Genomic DNA, 17,748 nt, shown 5'->3' with positions numbered 1-17,748 from the left:
AAACACCTGAAATAGACTAAAATGACCCGAAATTTTTTCCGAAGTGGATTATGGTGGGTTACTGTTCTAGTTTGTTTATTGGCACGGTATTTTCCGGCCGTTACGACTGGAACAGAATAAAATTTATAACATTGAATCAAACCTAATTACCTAAAGGCTAAAAAGAAATAAGATTGTGTAAATTATACTTCTGAAAGAACATCCTGAACAAAATTCTTGGAGTCAAATAGGTTAACACTTCTCAAACAGGTTTAACAAGTTCAAATGATCATTGAGTATTCTTTAATTTCTTTGTGCAGTTATCCAGTACACAGATTATCATTGATTTATAAATGGGTAGGTTCTGACAATGATCACCTATTCTATATATCTTGATAACGAGCAAGCTTGGTAGGAGGCACTAGTGTAGACCAACATCGAGTGTTCACATCAAAATTAAGGAAGGTCGACTCGCCATCATATTTTTGAGATACAAGGATCTTTTTTTTGAAGGGGAGAGCAGTGTAAACGATACGTTTAGCAAAGATGTTATCAAGGCCAAAGCCAGATGGAGGATTGGGCAAGGGTTCACAAGTATTTAAGATGGGGTCATAAACCTCCATCTAGCCATACCCTTTTGCTTCCGCTTCTTCCAGTCGAAACTCACCACCATGCCAACTACCCATGACATATAACTTACCATCAAGGACTAAGGATTTTGGGTATAATTTATCAGGAAAAGTCATGGGTGGAAGAGCTTCCCAACCAGCATCAGGACAGTTAAGGTCCAAGCGATTCATATCCAAGAAACCAGCTGGTTTGATATCACCTTCAAAATTCAAGCCCACAATAGAATAGAGATGGGGTGCTACATATTCATGTTTACTGTATATACCTACTGATAGGTTCAATTTAAGGTAGTTCGTCCATATTGGTCGTTCATGACTAGACCACGTCCAGAAGGTTTTGTAACTCCGACTGATGCAACTCCTTAGCTTTGCCATTGACCATTGCCACAATAAGTTGGAGAGGATCCGGATCCTCTTCAGTTCTTCTTTCGTTCTTCATGGTCTCCTTCCTTCCGTTTAAAGCAGATGACTTCTTTCAACTTTATTTTTGCTTTTTAGTTTGGTGAGCCTAGCACGTGTGACATGACAAAGCCTTGGAAAATTTCCATCTCATTCTGACTCATTGCCCCTCCCAACGTGATATGATGGAGAAGTGAATGAGCCTAATTTAATATTAATATATGATTGTTTTTGAAAGTTTCTGGCTCATTGCCGTGTGAGCCAAGCACGGGTGACACGATGGAGAAGTGGATGAGGACAAAAATGAGTTTGAAAGTGGATGAGCCTAGCACGGGTGACATGAGACATGATGACAAAAATGAGTTTGAAAGTGGATGAGCCTAGCACGGGTGACATGAGACATGATGGAGAAGTGGATGAGTGTGAAAGTTTCTGACTCATTGCTCCTCCCAACATGAATATTAATATTATTATTATTTTTTTACTATTAAGTTGGATTTTGAAACATTATAATAAAATTGGTGATATAAAAATGCATTAAAAAAAGTATTTATTTAGATTATTTTAGTCAAATTTTCAATTTTTACTAATTTAATATTTTTATTTATATTTAAAATAATTATTAAAATAATTATGACGTCATTACGGTTCGACCCCGGTTCGACTTCGGTTCGATCTCAAAAACCTTGAACCTCTCTCTTTTATGGTTCAATGAACGGTCCAGGTCTGAAAACCTTGCTCTAAGATGGCACAACTTTGGGCTAAAGATAGAGCAAAAGGTGATCATGCTGAAACTACAAAGGAGAAACGTGCTAGGTATGCTGCATCGACCACTATTGATGAGATTGATAATTTGATATCTCAAAATGAAGTTTCTTTGGAAAACTTTGAAGTGGAAGATGATCAGAGGTCACCAGAAATTAATGTTGCACGTTCTCGAGTGTCATCACAAGATACAATGTCTTCTAGAAGCAAGAAAAGACGACTGGCAGAAGATGATGAACTCGGGAATGTAATTTCTCAATCATTTGATAATGTATCAAAGGCAATTGATAGGGCGACTGAGGTTATGGCAAAGTGTTTTTCAAAGTCATATGGAGCAGAAGTTCACGCAGTTTTGGGCATATTGGACTTAGATCCAATATCAAAGACTGAGGCCTACATATTTTTGATGGAAAATCCAACATATAAGGAGATGTTCTTTGGTTGCCCAGATCATGAACTCAAATGTGTCTTACTGACACTGATGTCTAGGCCTAAAAATTAAAAAAGTGTGGGATTTTTTTGGCGAACCTTAGTTTTGGAATAGATTATGTTATTTTGTTTTGTTTTAGCAAAACTCATTACCAGAAATTTTTTTTTTAAGATATTTGTTTGCATTGTTAGACAATATTTATTTTGTTAAGAATAAATATGTGATGCGTGAATTGCTTTACACATAGAAATATACAAAACTAATTTTTTAGCAATTATAAGTTTTCATTGATTATTTTTTATGCTTTTTAAAATGAGGGTATAATAGTAATGTTATTATAAAATGATTCCATTCCATTACTTCTAATGTCACTTCCAAACGGTGTTACTTACTTTCCATTCCATTCCATTCCTTTCCATTCCTTTATTTTATAACATCCAAACAAGATTTTTAAATTCCATTCCATTCCATTCCTTTCCTTACTAAATTCATTCCATTCCATTCTATTCCATTCCATTCCTTTAATGATCATTCCATTCCATTCCTTTATAAACTCCCAAACGGACCCTTAGGGGTAAGGCTGGAGCGTGGGAGTAAGTGTGAGACTAAGAAAAATAATACTCCAATAATGAAATTTTGCTTTTGAAGAGTATGATTTTTTAAATATGCATGTTGTCACTCTCTTGGAATTTGAGTAAATAGTAAAAGATTTCTTGGACTTGAAAATGTGTAGAGCACTTATCAAAATACTTGATCAGACATAGAGAAAAACTAAGAAAAAATAAATACAAATCAGAAATAGAGAAAGACTAAGGATGATGTTCAAGCTTATTTCAATTGGATTTAACAAAAAAACTTAAATTTAGGGTGTTCAAATTTTTATTGTTGGAGTCAAAAAAAAAATTTATATATAAATTTTTTTTTTTTTTTGGACCAGGTCAGGGGTTCATTTGAACCCCCTGGGTTGGTCTTGGAGCCGCCCTTGTTATATGGTCAAATTGCATTTTTATATAGAGGGAAAACTAGCCCACTGGAAAGTTCATGAATCATGATCAAAACCTACCTCTTTATAACTACTACATAAAAGCCATGACAATTTGTGTCCATAGGAAGAGCAAAACATAATATGGAGCTGAGCAAGACGTATTTCATGCTAATTTCTATCTTTATCATGCTTTCATCTCTTGGAATTGAGTCTACTAAGGAGGAGCCACCAAGAACTGGCAAGCACTTTGTGCTAATTCATGGAGCATGCCTTGGAGCTTGGTCTTGGTACAAGCTTGAGACACTGCTAAAATCTTCAGGGCACAATGTCACTGCACTAGACTTAGGCGCTTCTGGAATCAACCCACTGCAGGCAAATGATCTCCAATCAAGTTCTGACTATTTCAAGCCTTTGAGGGACTTCATGGAAGCTCTTCCTTTTCATGAAAGAGTAATCCTTGTTGGTCATAGCTATGGTGGGTATGCAATTTCTCAAGCCATGGAATATTTTCCAAGTAAGATTTCTGTAGCTGTTTTTGCCACTGCCTTCATGCCTGGGCTGACCCTCAACTATTCTACCCTCAATCAAATGGTACTCCTTGCAACTTTTTTTCAAATGATTTTTTTTTTTAACGATAAAGTTCAATATAATATAATCAGATCAAATAGAAGTAAGTGTAACCCTATTACACTTGCAATTTCTCTCCAACAAAATTCATTACCCTTTAAAATACCATTGAGATTCAGACCCAAGTTGGCATATTAACCACAAGATTTGAACTGTTGTGCAATGTCCATGCCCAAATATGAGCTCCTGTGGAAGCTATAGCTGGGCCAAAAAATATTTTAGGATATTGTTCTAGGCTCCTGGCTTTACTATAATCTCGACCTGCCCATCATAAAAAATAAAATAAAAATAAAATCTAAACCTACCCTTAAGAAAATATCTCATCATATATAATTATTATATATATTTCTATGAAATTGGCTAATTACTAATATTTACTTGTCCGATTCTTAAAAAAAAAAAAAAAAAAAAAAAAAAAAAAAACTATTTACCTATACAAATTTCATGATTAGAAATTCATAGTTGTTAGTGATCAACTCTATTAAATTTTTGAATACTCTATTGAATTTTCTTCTTTAAAAAAGAAAAAAACAAACCTCTATTAAATTGGTGATATCAGATATGTGATCCTTAGAAATAAGTTTTCACTACACTCCTGTAACACCAACCCCACTCTTTGAGTTTTGAGTCTTTTGACACTGATTTATGTTATTATTACAGAGACTGAACCAACACGGCCCTCAGCTTGACAATCACTTTACATATGACCAAGGCCCAAACAACCCTCCAACTACTTTCATCTTTGGGCCCTTGTACTCGGCATCAAAATTGTTCCCGCTTAGTCCAATTGAGGTAAGAAATGCATTTTCTTTTCCAAAACTTCTTTTTGAAACTAACATGTCAACCTTCTGATCATGTTTAAACAAGTGCTCTAACATTTTATGTTGCAATTTGTTGTAGGATTTGACACTGGCTACCTTGTTGTTGAGACCATTACGTTTGTTTAGTGACAAAGACCTGTCAAAGCAGCTAATGCTGTCTACTAAGAAGTATGGGTCAGTTAAAAGGGTTTACATCATAGTTGAAAAAGATAAGGTGATAAAGAGAGATTTTCAATTGTGGATGATTGAGAGAAATCCACCCAATGATGTGGTGGAGATCAAAGGATCAGATCACATGGTCATGATGTCTAAGACAAGAGAGCTTTGGTCTCGTCTCCAAGGCATTGTTGAGAAACATTCTTAATCCACTTTCAATGCATGGGACATTGATTCACTAGCAATGTATTATAATCAGAGAGAGAGAGAATTATAATTTATAAGCCATTGGTATTATGGCACAAGGCTCTCTATGAAAATGATAATGTTTTAATAATAATAAAATTTGTATCTCTAACCTTCTACAATATAAGGAAAATTGATTGAATCGTGTTTAATCATAGAATTGCCTATTTGTGTGTACAAAGTACTATCGAATTCTAAAGGTTATTGGTCCTAATAGATAATACTACCTCCAACAAGCTTACTCTGATATCTTGAAATGATTAATTTGCAAGCTGTCAACATTTAGTTTTTGAAAATTACTTCGCATTCTAATATTTATAAACTCAACCGAGTTGTATGCTCATATTTAGTAGAATTTTTCTCATTTGTCAGCTCTTCCAAGGGCTTAAAAATGGAATAGAGAACTATTCCCTCTTTGAGTTCACTATCACCCTGTGCTCCACACTCTCATACTTTTCATTGCTCCAAACCTAAACAATTTCCATTCCCAAAGTAAAATTGGACAATAATAAAAGCCTTCAAACATATACAAGCTCCAATATAGGGATAGTATCAATTCTAATTGGACCAATAATTATATCAACATGTTACGGTAATCTATGTTACCACCGGCATCCAATTCAAATTCTTGAAAAGTGATGCCTAGTAATTTGGATGCTTGATAATCTAATTGTTCCTATGTTTGGTTTGATTAGGAATTTAATAAGATTCATAGGAATATGAAATTGTTATGTTTGGTTTATTCTTAAGAATCTTATAGTAATTATTTATTTTTCTCAAATTATCGTTACATTTGTAAATACAATATCACGTCATTTTTTTTCCTCCAAAAAATAATGACAAAATATAAATTATAAATCATGGTAAATTCATTGAAACTGTAGTATAATATTGTTGAATGACATACATAATACAAAAATAATTATTTAGCTAGATTCTTGCTCTTCACAACATCGTGCATGTTTTATTAATAAAAATAATATATTTTCTTTTAGCATCAAACTCAATTCCAAATATGTAATATAAAAAGAAAAAATATATATAATCTTACAAACAAACATGACCATGAATACGGTAAAAATTATAGTATGTCTAATATCTTTCTTTTATATATATAAGTGAAGGAGGGGTGGTTTTATACCTGAAAAATGTCAATTAAAGTTACAAAATGTTGTCATCTTCTACCCATTCAAGGATATGTCTATACAGGACTTCACGCTTGAGAGTGATTCTTTGTCACTGCTTAATGCCTTAAGGGACTTATCTCCTCCTCCTTTATCTGTTGCTGCTCTGTTCTATAGTTCTATAGCTGCTGCCCATAGCTTTCACTGTGTAGACTTTGCCCATGTTGGTTGTAATGCTAATAGGCCAGCCCATTTACTTGCAAGACATGCTTTAGGCATTGCAAATTTGTCTGTTTGGGTTGAAGAGACTCCTTGTTTCCTTGAACAAGCTCTCAACCAGGATGTATTTGTCAATTCTTCTGATTAATAAAATTTAGTAGTATTTCACATCAAAAATAAATAAACAGATTCCAGAAGCCGCACTTGCTTGCTATGACTTTCAAAATATTTTCTAAAAGTCAAAGTTTTAAGTTGCATGATATTTTTATTTTATTGAGAAAACGTGAGCCTATTAGAATGGGCTTCTTTTTTTCTTTTCCTTTTTTTTTTTTTTAATTTCTTTCTTTCTTTCTTTGCTAGAAGAGCCCATTAGAATAATCATTGTCAAAACCTACCCTTTATACAATGATGATAATTTCTATACTGGAGAACCACACAAAGAAATCAAAACTATTTAATCATTTGTGCTTGTTAACATGTTTGACAAGTGATCAGCTTGGTGTTCTTTGTGACAAGATTTTCATAAAGCCTTATCAGAGATCTCAAAGTCAAATTCAAACAAAGGGAAAAAAAATTATATGGTCAAATTGCATAGTTTATGTTGAGTCCTTAGGAAAGGTGCTCATCATCAAAACCTACCTCTTTATAACTACATAAAACCCATGACAATTTGTGTGTCCTTAGGAAGAACAAAACATAATATGGAGCTGAGCAAGAAGCATTTCATGTTAATTTCTTTTTTTATCATTCTTTCATCTCTTGGAATTGAGACTGCTAAGGAGCCACCAAGAACTGGCAAGCACTTTGTGCTAATTCATGGTTCATGCCTTGGAGCTTGGTCCTGGTACAAGCTTGTGACACTACTAAAATCTTCTGGTCACAATGTCACTGCACTAGACTAAGCTACTTCTGGGATCAATCCATTGCAGGCAAATGATCTCCAATCAAGTTTTGACTATTTCAAGCCCTTGAGGGACTTCATGGAAGCTCTTCCTTCTCATGAAAGAGTAATCCTTGTTAGTCATAGCCTTGGTGGCATGGCAATTTCTCAAGCCATGGAATATTTTCCAAGTAAGATCTCTGTTGCTGTTTTTGTCACTGCCTTAATGCCTGGGCCAACCCTCAACATTTCCACCCTCAATCAAATGTTATTCACTGTCTTAATGCACTTTTTTTTCTTTTTTTTTTTCATTTTGATGGTAAAGTACAATATTAATTAGGTTTAGTAGATGTAACTAGTATGTAAGTGCTGGTTGTAACCCTTTTACCCTTGCAATTTGAATCTCTCTCCAGCAAAATTCATGAGCTTTTTCTTATCCAAAAAAAAAAATCATGAGCTTTTATACCATTGAGATTCAAGCCCAAGTTAACATTTAAACTATGACTTGAGATGCTGTGAAATGTTTAGGCCCAAAGATGAGCTCTCATTAAAGATAGTGCTATCCCAAATGTTTAGGACGGTCAAAAAACCATTTTGGCTTCCTGGTTTTACCATCATCTCAACCTACCCATCATCTAAGATTCTAAATAAATTAAAAAATCTACCTAAAGAAAATTGGTCATATAATTATATATAGACCCAAACAGAGCTATACGATTTACTATACCATATTTACGTTCCATTATATTATTATTTACTTGTCCAAATTTCATAATAGGAAATTCATAGTTGTTAGTAATCAACTCTCTTGTATTAAAAAAAAATAGTAATCAACTCTTCTTTTTTTTTTTTTTTTTGAGAATCAAGTGATCAACTCTATTAAAATTGCCTTTTCTTAGCTACCTACTCTTTGCAATTTTATTTAATCATAAATTTCATGATAGGAAATTTAGTGACCAACTCCTTTTTTTTTTTTTTTTTCAAGAATTAAGTGATCAACTCTATTAAATTGCCTTTTGTTAGTGACTTACTCTTTGCATTTTGACACTGATTTATCTAATAATAAATTTCATGATGGGAAATTCATAGTTGTTAGTGATCAACTCTTTTTTTTCTTCTTTTTTTTTTTAGAATCAAGTGATCAACTCTATTAAATTGCCTTTTGCTAGTAACCTACTCTTTGCATTTTGACACTAATTAGTCTAATAATAAATTTCATGATAAGAAATCCGTAGTTGTTAGAGATCAACTCTATCTTTTTTTATAGAATCAAGTGATCAACTCAATTAAATTGCTTTTAGTTAGCAACCTACTCTTTGCATTTTGACACTGATTTGTCTAATAATCAATTTCATGATGGGAAATTCATAGTTGTTAGTGATCAACTCTTTTTTTTTTCTTCTTTTTTTTTTAGAATCAAGTGATCAACTCTATTAAATTGCCTTTTGCTAGTAACCTACTCTTTGCATTTTGACACTAATTAGTCTAATAATAAATTTCATGATAAGAAATTCATAGTTGTTAGAGATCAACTCTATCTTTTTTTATAGAATCAAGTGATCAACTCAATTAAATTGCTTTTAGTTAGCAACCTACTCTTTGCATTTTAACACTGATTTGTCTAATAATAAATTTTATGATAGGAGATTCATAGTTGTTAGAGATCAATTCCTTTTTCTTTTCTTTTCTTTTTTTAATTTTAATTTTAGAATCAAGTGATCAACTCTTTTTATTTATTTTTTTAGAATCAAGTGATCAACTCTATTAAATTGCCTTTTGTAAGTGACCTACTCTTTGCATCTTGACATTGAGATGTCTAATTATTACAGTCTTTCGGCCAACAAGGCCCACTGCTTGACAATCACTATACATATGACCAAGGCCTAAACAATCCTCCAACCACTTTCATCTTTGGGCCCTTGTACTTGGCATCAGATGTGTTCCAACTTAGCCCGATTGAGGTAAGAGTTGCATTTTTTTAAAAACAAAAATAGAATGGAAAATACATTATATTAAGGCTGCGTTTGTTTCACATGAAAACGCTTTTAAGAAATTATTTTACACGTGTGTTTGGAAGGTGAATGTTCAAATAGTGTGTAAAACACCTTGAACGTTTAGACCCCTAAATTACAAAATACCAATTCAAGCTTAATATCAAACAATATATGTGCAGAATATGAATATAAGCTAAAACAGAATTGATAAAATAATCTAAACCAAATAAAATCACAACCACAGCAGAAATTAAATGGCAGGGATTAAGGGAAGAGAGATGTAAACACAAAGACAACACAGTGATGTGTTATTAAAGAGGAAACCGAAGTCCTCGGCGTAAAACCTTTCCGCCGCCCTCCAAGCAGTCAATAATCCACTAAAGAATGAAGTTGGGATACATGAACAGCAAAAGACCCTCCAGGCCTAATCTACCCAGTGTACCTAAGCCCTCCAAGCTTCTTGCTCCAACAAGGTTACACCGAACCTTTGTCTTCTTTAACTTACCGGATTCCGCTATAGCCTATAGCATCAACCAATATCAATTGGTCCCTTCCTAACTGCTTCCCAAGCACCAAATAGCCTCCTCATAGATATGGGTATGGTGAGAAAAGGTTTTGGCTAGTGTACCTCTCAAGGATGTAACAATGGAGAGAGTGAGAGTTGAAGAATTTGAAGAGTCACTATGTAAAGATTGTGGATGAGTCAATCTTGTTTTTCTCTAGAGTTTTTCTCTCAAAATTCTCTCTAGAAGCTCTCTACATTTCGTGGGTATAAGGGGTATTTATATTTGTGTGTGAGAATGGAATGCGAAGAGTCAGTTTTTCAAAACAGAGCTGGCTGGCGACTTGACTGAGTCGCGAGTTCAAGCTACAAGCTAACTGAATGGCCAGTCTGGACTTTTTGTCCTGTAGTACTACAGCTAGCATGACTGTTCAGCTTCTTTGCATACTTCACTCGTGTGCATCCTTTGGCGGCTTGCCAGTCGTGAGCCACCCGCGAGATCCAGTCACGAGTCCCTGCTTTAGTGCACAGTCTTGAGTATTTCTTTACACTCTCTCACACACTACCCTTACATGATTCCCACCTAAATACAGGGTTTCTAAGTGCTGAATTACAAGCAAATTGGCACAGAATAAAGCCAACAAAATAGTCGATTAAATTCAACCTCACAGAAGGTATGGACAGAAATTTACATACACATTGACTGTAAAATACCCCACTAAAAGCGTGAAATCATTTACAGTCTCATTTTACCTTCAATGAATTTCCGGACTACACACCCGAAGAGAGAGACCGAGAGAGAGTTCAGGCACACTCCACGCGAACTCACACACCCGAAGACAGAGAGAGAACTAGAAGGGAAAGTGAAGAAGACAACCCAACCTTAGACTCACCGGACTGTCATCGTCTTTGCCACAGATCTACACCGCTGATGAAGGAAGCTTTCTCTTCTCTCTTCCTCTCTCTTTCCTTCTGACCAACCAAAGCCGAGAAGCTATCAGACCCACAAACGATCTCTAATCTACAAACCAATCTCGTCATCATCGCCTCCTTCATACCCACCCACCGATCTCGCCGCTGTCAGACCCACCTGCCCATCTCGCCTTCTTCAGAACCACCCATCGATCTGTGGTCATTTACCTCTCTCTTTCTCTCAATCTATCTCTCCCTCTCCCTCTCTCACGATCGGTGCTTATTTTTTAGAAAGACTGGATTTTTTTTGTTATGTTTTATTGTTGATTTGTTTATATATTCAAATTTCCTATTATAACATTTGTTTGGAAGCTGAGAAAATGTGAGAGAATGTGTTTTCTAGAGGATTTTCAAAAACACAACCAAACACCTTAAAATATTTTCCAAAACATTTTTTGTGATGTGACCAAAAAACTGAAATCATTTTCATTTCTGAAAAATATTTTACACTTTGAAATCATTTTACATTGAGCCAAACGCAACCTAAATACAAAAGTTCTTGTTGAAACTAACTGTAGGGACACGATTCTCAAACGGCCCAACAACGACGTTGGGCTCGCACGTGAAGGATCCCTCACAATAAGATTTGTAGAGAGTGGGCTTAAAAGGCTGGCGTTTGGTCACAGGGCGTTGGGCCAGACCGGACTTTAAGGAAACTCAGATAAGAAAAGGTTTCAGCCTGGATATCCAAGCCTTACGACTTTGTAATTTGAGGGATTGGACTCCTCGGATCATGTCCGAGGAGCACTAATGCCTTTCTCCGGTTATCCGGCGGTGAGTTTTTCGTGGTGGTGTACATTTATTATCCGGGCATTCTCCTCCCTGGAGTTTTTTCCAGGAAGTGAGATGGGCCTCCCTTTTCTAATTAGTTTACCTTTCCTTTTATAATAGCCTATGCTTGATGTCCCTCGTCCACGTGTAGGGTCAACTTTTTCCAGGACTGATATTTGTCCCGTCAATCTAATCCCGGAATGGTTAGGTATGGTTAATAAAGCCTAAGAATCCGGTTTTGTTAGGTACAGAGTCTTATCAATGAAGGGTATTAAGGACAACCTCCCTGAGATATTTTAGATCTTCTTACGGATTTGTCCTTATAGCTCTCTTTTACCCCTTTTGTCAAGGGAGCTTTAGGCTTGCCGAGGACTAAACCGTCCTCGGCTGCATATCTGGGCCATCCTCGGCCTTATACTTCTAAGCTTGGGCCATAATTTTCTTCAGCTCGGGCCTGCGGGCTCCCCATGAGCAAGTGGGCCTGGCCCAGAAACTATCGGGCCCCACAATAGCCCCTAAAAACCCTGCTGTCCAACATCCTGGTTGGAAAGGTGGGTTTTGATAATGCCGAGCCTTAATTATGGCTCATTCATTTCAGCCCTTGAAGGACGCGGGTAACTCTTCACATGCCCAAGGAATGTACCGGTCTACGAGCTGTTCCCCTTAATTTGCGCACGTTACCCTTATGCCGTTTGGGTATTCGAGGCGCGTCTTTAATACCTTCCCTTTACGAGGCCTCCCAGATCTGACGGTTATTGATGGTGTGGGAGAACGAAACGGCGTATTCTTCTTTGTAGGTTTCCCTGGGGATCTGAACGTGTTATGTACCCTTTTCTTCATCCCTTATATAAAAAGAGAAGACAAAAGATGATTCTCTCATATTTGAATCCCCCAAGCTCTTCCCAGAGTTCACTTCTTCCCTCTGGTTACACCCTATCCAATAATACGTTCACCATAGTAGTCAGCCATGAATAAGCCATTCCTTTCCCAGAAACACTATGTTCTAGCGAAGCTTAAAATGGCCCGGTCAGGGCAAAGATGGCGGAGACTCAAGATTCGTCCCGCCGTCCTTTTAGCCAAAATCTGAAGCAGGGACTCGTCACGTCACACTTTCGGCGTGGCTGAGCTGAGGAAGCACATCATCATTACCACCCGCTCTTTCACGAGCATATCTAATATGGCGCCGGCATGTTAGGAGTCAGGAATGGGGCAGGGACTAAGTGCCCCTGCTTCTTCCTCTCTTTGTTCACTGGCGCCCCCCTTTGCCTCTCTCTCTTCTTCTCCTCCTTCCTACTCATGTCCTCCATCTTCTTCATTCATCTCCTCTATCTTCTGCTCATGTCCTCCATCTTCTTTTTCCTTTACGCTCCTTGATGTCAAGAGCTTGCTGAAGTGCTTCCATGTGTTCCAATTCTTCTTCCTTCTCCTTCATCTTTTTCTAAAGAAGGTTCTTCTCCTGATATGAGCAGTGCTGAGGCGGAGATTGGAGAGACTTTGAAGGCGAGTTTAAAAGACACCTGACTGTTTACTGATTTGTATTGCGGATGCTATTGTTTCTTTTAGCAATTCATTTTTTGTATAGGCTTGTTTAAGCCCTTCTTCGTACGTTGTAATAATTTTTCATATTAATAAAAGTTATTGTTATTCTACTTCGCATGTTCTGTTTATATGTTTTAATAAATTTGCAAGCACTGCTCGGCACAATAGTATAGCATTTGAATCAATGACAACTAAGGCCAAAATACGTGCTAATAAAAAAATGCCACCATAACTTTAACAGAATTACTTAACATAGCAATGCCGACCAGGGAGGGACAACACTTACCTCAAAATTAGCCAAGATGAGGACTGAGTATTCGATACGGTGTAAGAAGTAACTATCCGAGGACATGTCATCCGCAAAACGCACAGTTTCCTTAGGCTATTGAATAGGGGGTCATTTTGCCATCTTAACATATTGGCTTTAACATTTTACAGTATTGGAGCCGAGGACTTTCCCGTCCAAGTAGTTGGCGTTCCCATAGGCTTGAGTCCGAGAACCATGCAATGCCTTGGTTCTGTCCAAAACTTTTTTAGAGTACTTGGTTTCCCCTTAGGCTTGAGTCCGAGGACCATGCAATGCCTTGGTTCTGTCCAAAACTTTTTTAGAGTACTTGGTTTCCCCATAGGCTTGAGTCCGAGGACCATGCAATGCCTTGGTTCTGTCCAAAACTTTTTTAGAGTACTTGGTTTCCCCATAGGCTTGAGTCCGAGGACCATGCAATGCCTTGGTTCTGTCCAAAACCTTTTGAGTTCAATTTCTCCCTTTCTTCAGGTATATCACGAGGCGCCGAGCAGGAGGTTGCCCTCGGCAGCGGCTATTCCTCGGCGTGGGCCATAGTCCCTGGGCCCTTATGCAGAACGGGCCTGGGCCGCGAATTCACTAGGCCCACGAATTAAGAGGTATTTATGCAATCTTTGGCCACGCGGTACTTTCTGATGTCCCAGTGTTCGAGGTGCGCCTTTACGAGGCTCCTTTAATCTTGTGGTTGCAGTTGACGTTGGAAGTTGGGCCAGAGCCACTTTGTCTGTAGCGTTCCTTGGGATGCTGCGTGAGTTGACTGCCACCACCTTGTCTTTTCAAATAAATAGGAGGGAGAGAGTTGCTTTATATACACACCGCTCCTTCAGTTTCCTCCCAAATCACAACTCCTATATTCAGTGCTGTCCTCCCTTAACATAACATGTTTGAGGCGTAGGTTGGGAAGAAAGAACTCTCTCCATCACAGAAGCGTCGTGTCCTCATGAGACTCAAAATAGTAAGGTATGGGCACAGGAAGCATAAGTTCAGGGTAATACTCCATTTCGACCGAGGGGAAAGGGTGTCTCTCTCTTTTAGTCAAAATCCGAAGCAGGTTCTGTTCATGCCAGAATTTTGGCGTGTCAGAAGAAAGATTCTCCGCCATCAGCGCCTCTGCCTTGTGGCGGGCAAATATTTAGAGAAAGCCCCTCAACTTCCAACTCCCTGCACCTTTCCTTCAGCGGTGTCAGGCTCAAATTGGGTCTCTTTTGCTGTTTGAGTTGTGGGCATGTGAAAGCATTGAGGAAGAACAGGGTCTTGGAGCTGTAGCCAACCTCTCCTCTGATCTACTTCCTCGGCTTTATCTTATTCTCTTGTATCTTCCTTTCTTTTTGGTTATGTAGTGAGTTTTGACACAAACTGATTCCAGCTTTTCATTGTACGCTGTACTATTTCTTTGTTTTAGTAAAAAAAAAATGGAAATTTCTTTACTTGTTTCGAGTACTGATCTTTTGGCAACACTGCTTTGTGAATGGGTGTGCTCTATGTGTGTGTTTCTTCAAGAATATTTAGAGCAAGATACCTTGAAACACAATCTAACTAACTCTAACTTACCAATACTACCAGGCATTATATCGATAATTCATAGTAAATCAAACTTAGGAAACTAACCGGGGTAACAGTTGAATATACTGTGATAAGCGCGTGAATACCGTCCAAGACTGATAATCTCTAAATAATCCACCCGAGCAATCGACTGGGAAGTAGGGAGCTCCGATTGTGCTTTTGTGTACTTGGTTTCCCCATAGGCTTGAGTCCGAGGACCATGCAATTCCTAGGTTCTATCCAAAACTTATGGTTTTTCTTTTACGTACTTGGTTTCCCCATAGGCTTGAGTCCGAGGACCATGCAAGTCCTAGGTTCTGTCCAAAACTTGTAAGATTTCTTTTTTGTACTTGGTTTCCCCATAAGCTTGGGTCCGAGGACCATACAAGGCCTTGGTTCTGTCCAAAACTTGTAAGATTTCTTTTTTGTACTTGGTTTCCCCATAGGCTTGGGTCCGAGGACCATACAAGGCCTTGGTTCTGTCCAAAACTTGTAAGATTTCTTTTTTGTACTTGGTTTCCCCATAGGCTTGGGTCCGAGGACCATACAAGGCCTTGGTTCTGTCCAAAACTTGTAAGATTTCTTTTTTGTACTTGGTTTCCCCATAGGCTTGGGTCCGAGGACCATACAAGGCCTTGGTTCTGTCCAAAACTTGTAAGATTTCTTTTTTGTACTTGGTTTCCCCATAGGCTTGGGTCCGAGGACCATACAAAGCCTTGGTTCTGTCCAAAACTTGTAAGATTTCTTTTTTGTACTTGGTTTCCCCATAGGCTTGGGTCCGAGGACCATACAAGACCTTAGTTCTGTCCAAAACTTGTAAGATTTCTTTTTTGTACTTGGTTTCCCCATAGGCTTGGGTCCGAGGACCATACAAGGCCTTGGTTCTGTCCAAAACTTGTAAGATTTCTTTTTTGTACTTGGTTTCCCCATAGGCTTGGGTCCGAGGACCATACAAGGCCTTGGTTCTGTCCAAAACTTGTAAGATTTCTTTTTTAAGTAGTTTTTTCTCTATACTTATTTATTTTTCGAAGGTTAAACCCTAGGCCAGGGAGGGGAGAGTTAGCTTGAGGCCGGAAGCCCCTAGAGCTGCCCGCGCCGTTAGCAGCGCAAGGCGTAGCCCCTAGCAGAAGCCTATGTTAGAGCAACAACTGCACGTCGCCGGAGATGGGAAAAACTCGCGAATCTCTGCTTGCTAGAGAGTCGACTCATGCGCCACACGCGCCAACGCGTAAGCCTTTCCCACAGACGGCGCCAATTGTAGGGACACGATTCTCAAACGGCCCAACAACGACGTTGGGCTCGCACGTGAAGGATCCCTCACAATAAGATTTGTAGAGAGTGGGCTTAAAAGGCTGGCGTTTGGTCACAGGGCGTTGGGCCAGACCGGACTTTAAGGAAACTCAGATAAGAAAAGGCTTCAGCCTGGATATCCAAGCCTTACGACTTTGTAATTTGAGGGATTGGACTCCTCGGATCATGTCCAAGGAGCACTAATGCCTTTCTCCGGTTATCCGGCGGTGGGTTTTTCGTGGTGGTGTACATTTATTATCCGGGCATTCTCCTCCCTGGAGTTTTTTCCAGGAAGTGAGATGGGCCTCCCTTTTCTAATTAGTTTACCTTTCCTTTTATAATATCCTACGCTTGATGTCCCTCATCCACGTGTAGGGTCAACTTTTTCCAGGACTGATATTTGTCCCGTCAGTCTAATCCCGGAATGGTTGGGGATGGTTAATAAAGCCTAAGAATCCGGTTTTGTTAGGTACAGAGTCTTATCAATGAAGGGTATTAAGGACAACCTCCCTGAGATATTTTAGATCTTCTTACGGATTTGTCCTTATAGCTCTCTTTTACCCCTTTTGTCAAGGGAGCTTTAGGCTTGCCGAGGACTAAACCGTCCTCGGCTGCATATCTGGGCCATCCTCGGCCTTATACTTCTAAGCTTGGGCCATAATTTTCTTCAACTCGGGCCTGCGGGCTCCCCATGAGCAAGTGGGCCTGGCCCAGAAACTATCGGGCCCCACACTAACGTATCAACATTGTATGTTACAACTGTTGTAGGATTTGACATTGGCCTCCTTGTTGTTGAGACCACTACGTTTGTTTAGTGATGAAGACCTATCAAAGCAGCTAATGCTGTTCTCTGAGAATTATGGGTCGATTAAATGGGTTTACATCATATCCGAAAAAGATAAGGTGGCAAGGAGGGATCTTCAACTGTGGATGATTAAGAGAAATCCACCCAATGATGTGGTGGAGATCAAAGGATCTGATCACATGGTCATGATGTCTAAGCCAATAGAGCTTTGGGCTCATCACCAAGGCATTGCTGAGAAATATTCTTATCCCATTTTCTAATGCACGGGACATTTCACTTTCTAGTTTCAATACAACATTGAAATGAGGGAGAATACTAAGCTATAGATTGTGGCAAATAAGCCATTGGTGTTATGGCACAAGTGATAAAATATCAATAAGTATTTCAAGGGTATAAATTTTGTCATAACTTTTTTCACTTACATTGAATTGAATATGGATTGAGATTGTGTTTAGTGCATCTTTACATTGGACGTGTTAGGATGAGGACACTTATCCTTATCCATTGAGTATAATTTGTAGTGGTAGTGCAGCTTCCTTTTGCAGGTGAATATTTTTTAATCAAAAAATAATATTACGTTGTTATTGATATTACTCTAATAAAAATTTATCAAAAAAAGTGAAAAAAAATTGCTTCCCTAATCTCAAATAAATATGGCTTAGATAGAACTTAGGGCGAATTTAGTCAAATCTACTTTACTCTAATCTCCTTTTCTCCAACTCTACTTCCCCTATATTTCCTTTTAATCCAAACTGGTCGTTATAGAGAC

The 17,748-nt window shown here is 38.1% G+C and overlaps 2 protein-coding genes across 3 annotated transcripts in view; both read left to right on the top strand.

The window, feature by feature from the left end:
- Positions 1–17,433, top strand: part of LOC126705810 (putative inactive methylesterase 20) — a 31,918-nt gene extending 14,485 nt beyond the window's left edge. The window contains exons 1-2 of one of the 2 annotated variants that reach the window (XR_007648431.1): positions 6,817–7,451; positions 16,943–17,433. Coding sequence is in view for 1 of the 2 variants with exons in the window: in XM_050405027.1 (XP_050260984.1) it covers positions 16,943–16,989 (47 nt within the window). In the remaining variant the exon portion in view is untranslated. Of the gene's footprint in view, positions 1–6,816; positions 7,452–16,942 lie in introns of those variants that run through there. The other variant, XM_050405027.1, reaches the window with a different exon arrangement.
- On the top strand, positions 3,314–5,179 carry LOC126705807 (methyl jasmonate esterase 1-like). Its single transcript, XM_050405021.1, has 3 exons — positions 3,314–3,778; positions 4,475–4,606; positions 4,715–5,179. The coding sequence occupies exons 1-3, from the start codon at positions 3,329–3,331 to the stop codon at positions 4,997–4,999; spliced, it is 867 nt and encodes a 288-aa protein (XP_050260978.1). The 5' UTR covers positions 3,314–3,328; the 3' UTR covers positions 5,000–5,179.
- Positions 17,434–17,748: the final 315 nt, after the last annotated feature.

The sequence above is a fragment of the Quercus robur genome, chromosome 11, assembly GCF_932294415.1.
Source record: "Quercus robur chromosome 11, dhQueRobu3.1, whole genome shotgun sequence".
Lineage (NCBI taxonomy): Eukaryota > Viridiplantae > Streptophyta > Magnoliopsida > Fagales > Fagaceae > Quercus > Quercus robur.
The sequence above is the reverse complement of the archived record's forward strand: the minus strand, read 5'-3'. Positions and strand labels throughout refer to the sequence as shown.

Excerpts from the sequence above, each read along its gene's own strand:
- LOC126705807 (XM_050405021.1), top strand. The coding sequence starts at position 3,329 with ATGGAGCTGAGCAAGACGTATTTCATGCTAATTTCTATCTTTATCATG. Across the intron at positions 3,779-4,474 it reads ATTCTACCCTCAATCAAATG|AGACTGAACCAACACGGCCC; the intron begins GTACTCCTTGCA and ends TTATTATTACAG. Across the intron at positions 4,607-4,714 it reads TCCCGCTTAGTCCAATTGAG|GATTTGACACTGGCTACCTT; the intron begins GTAAGAAATGCA and ends AATTTGTTGTAG.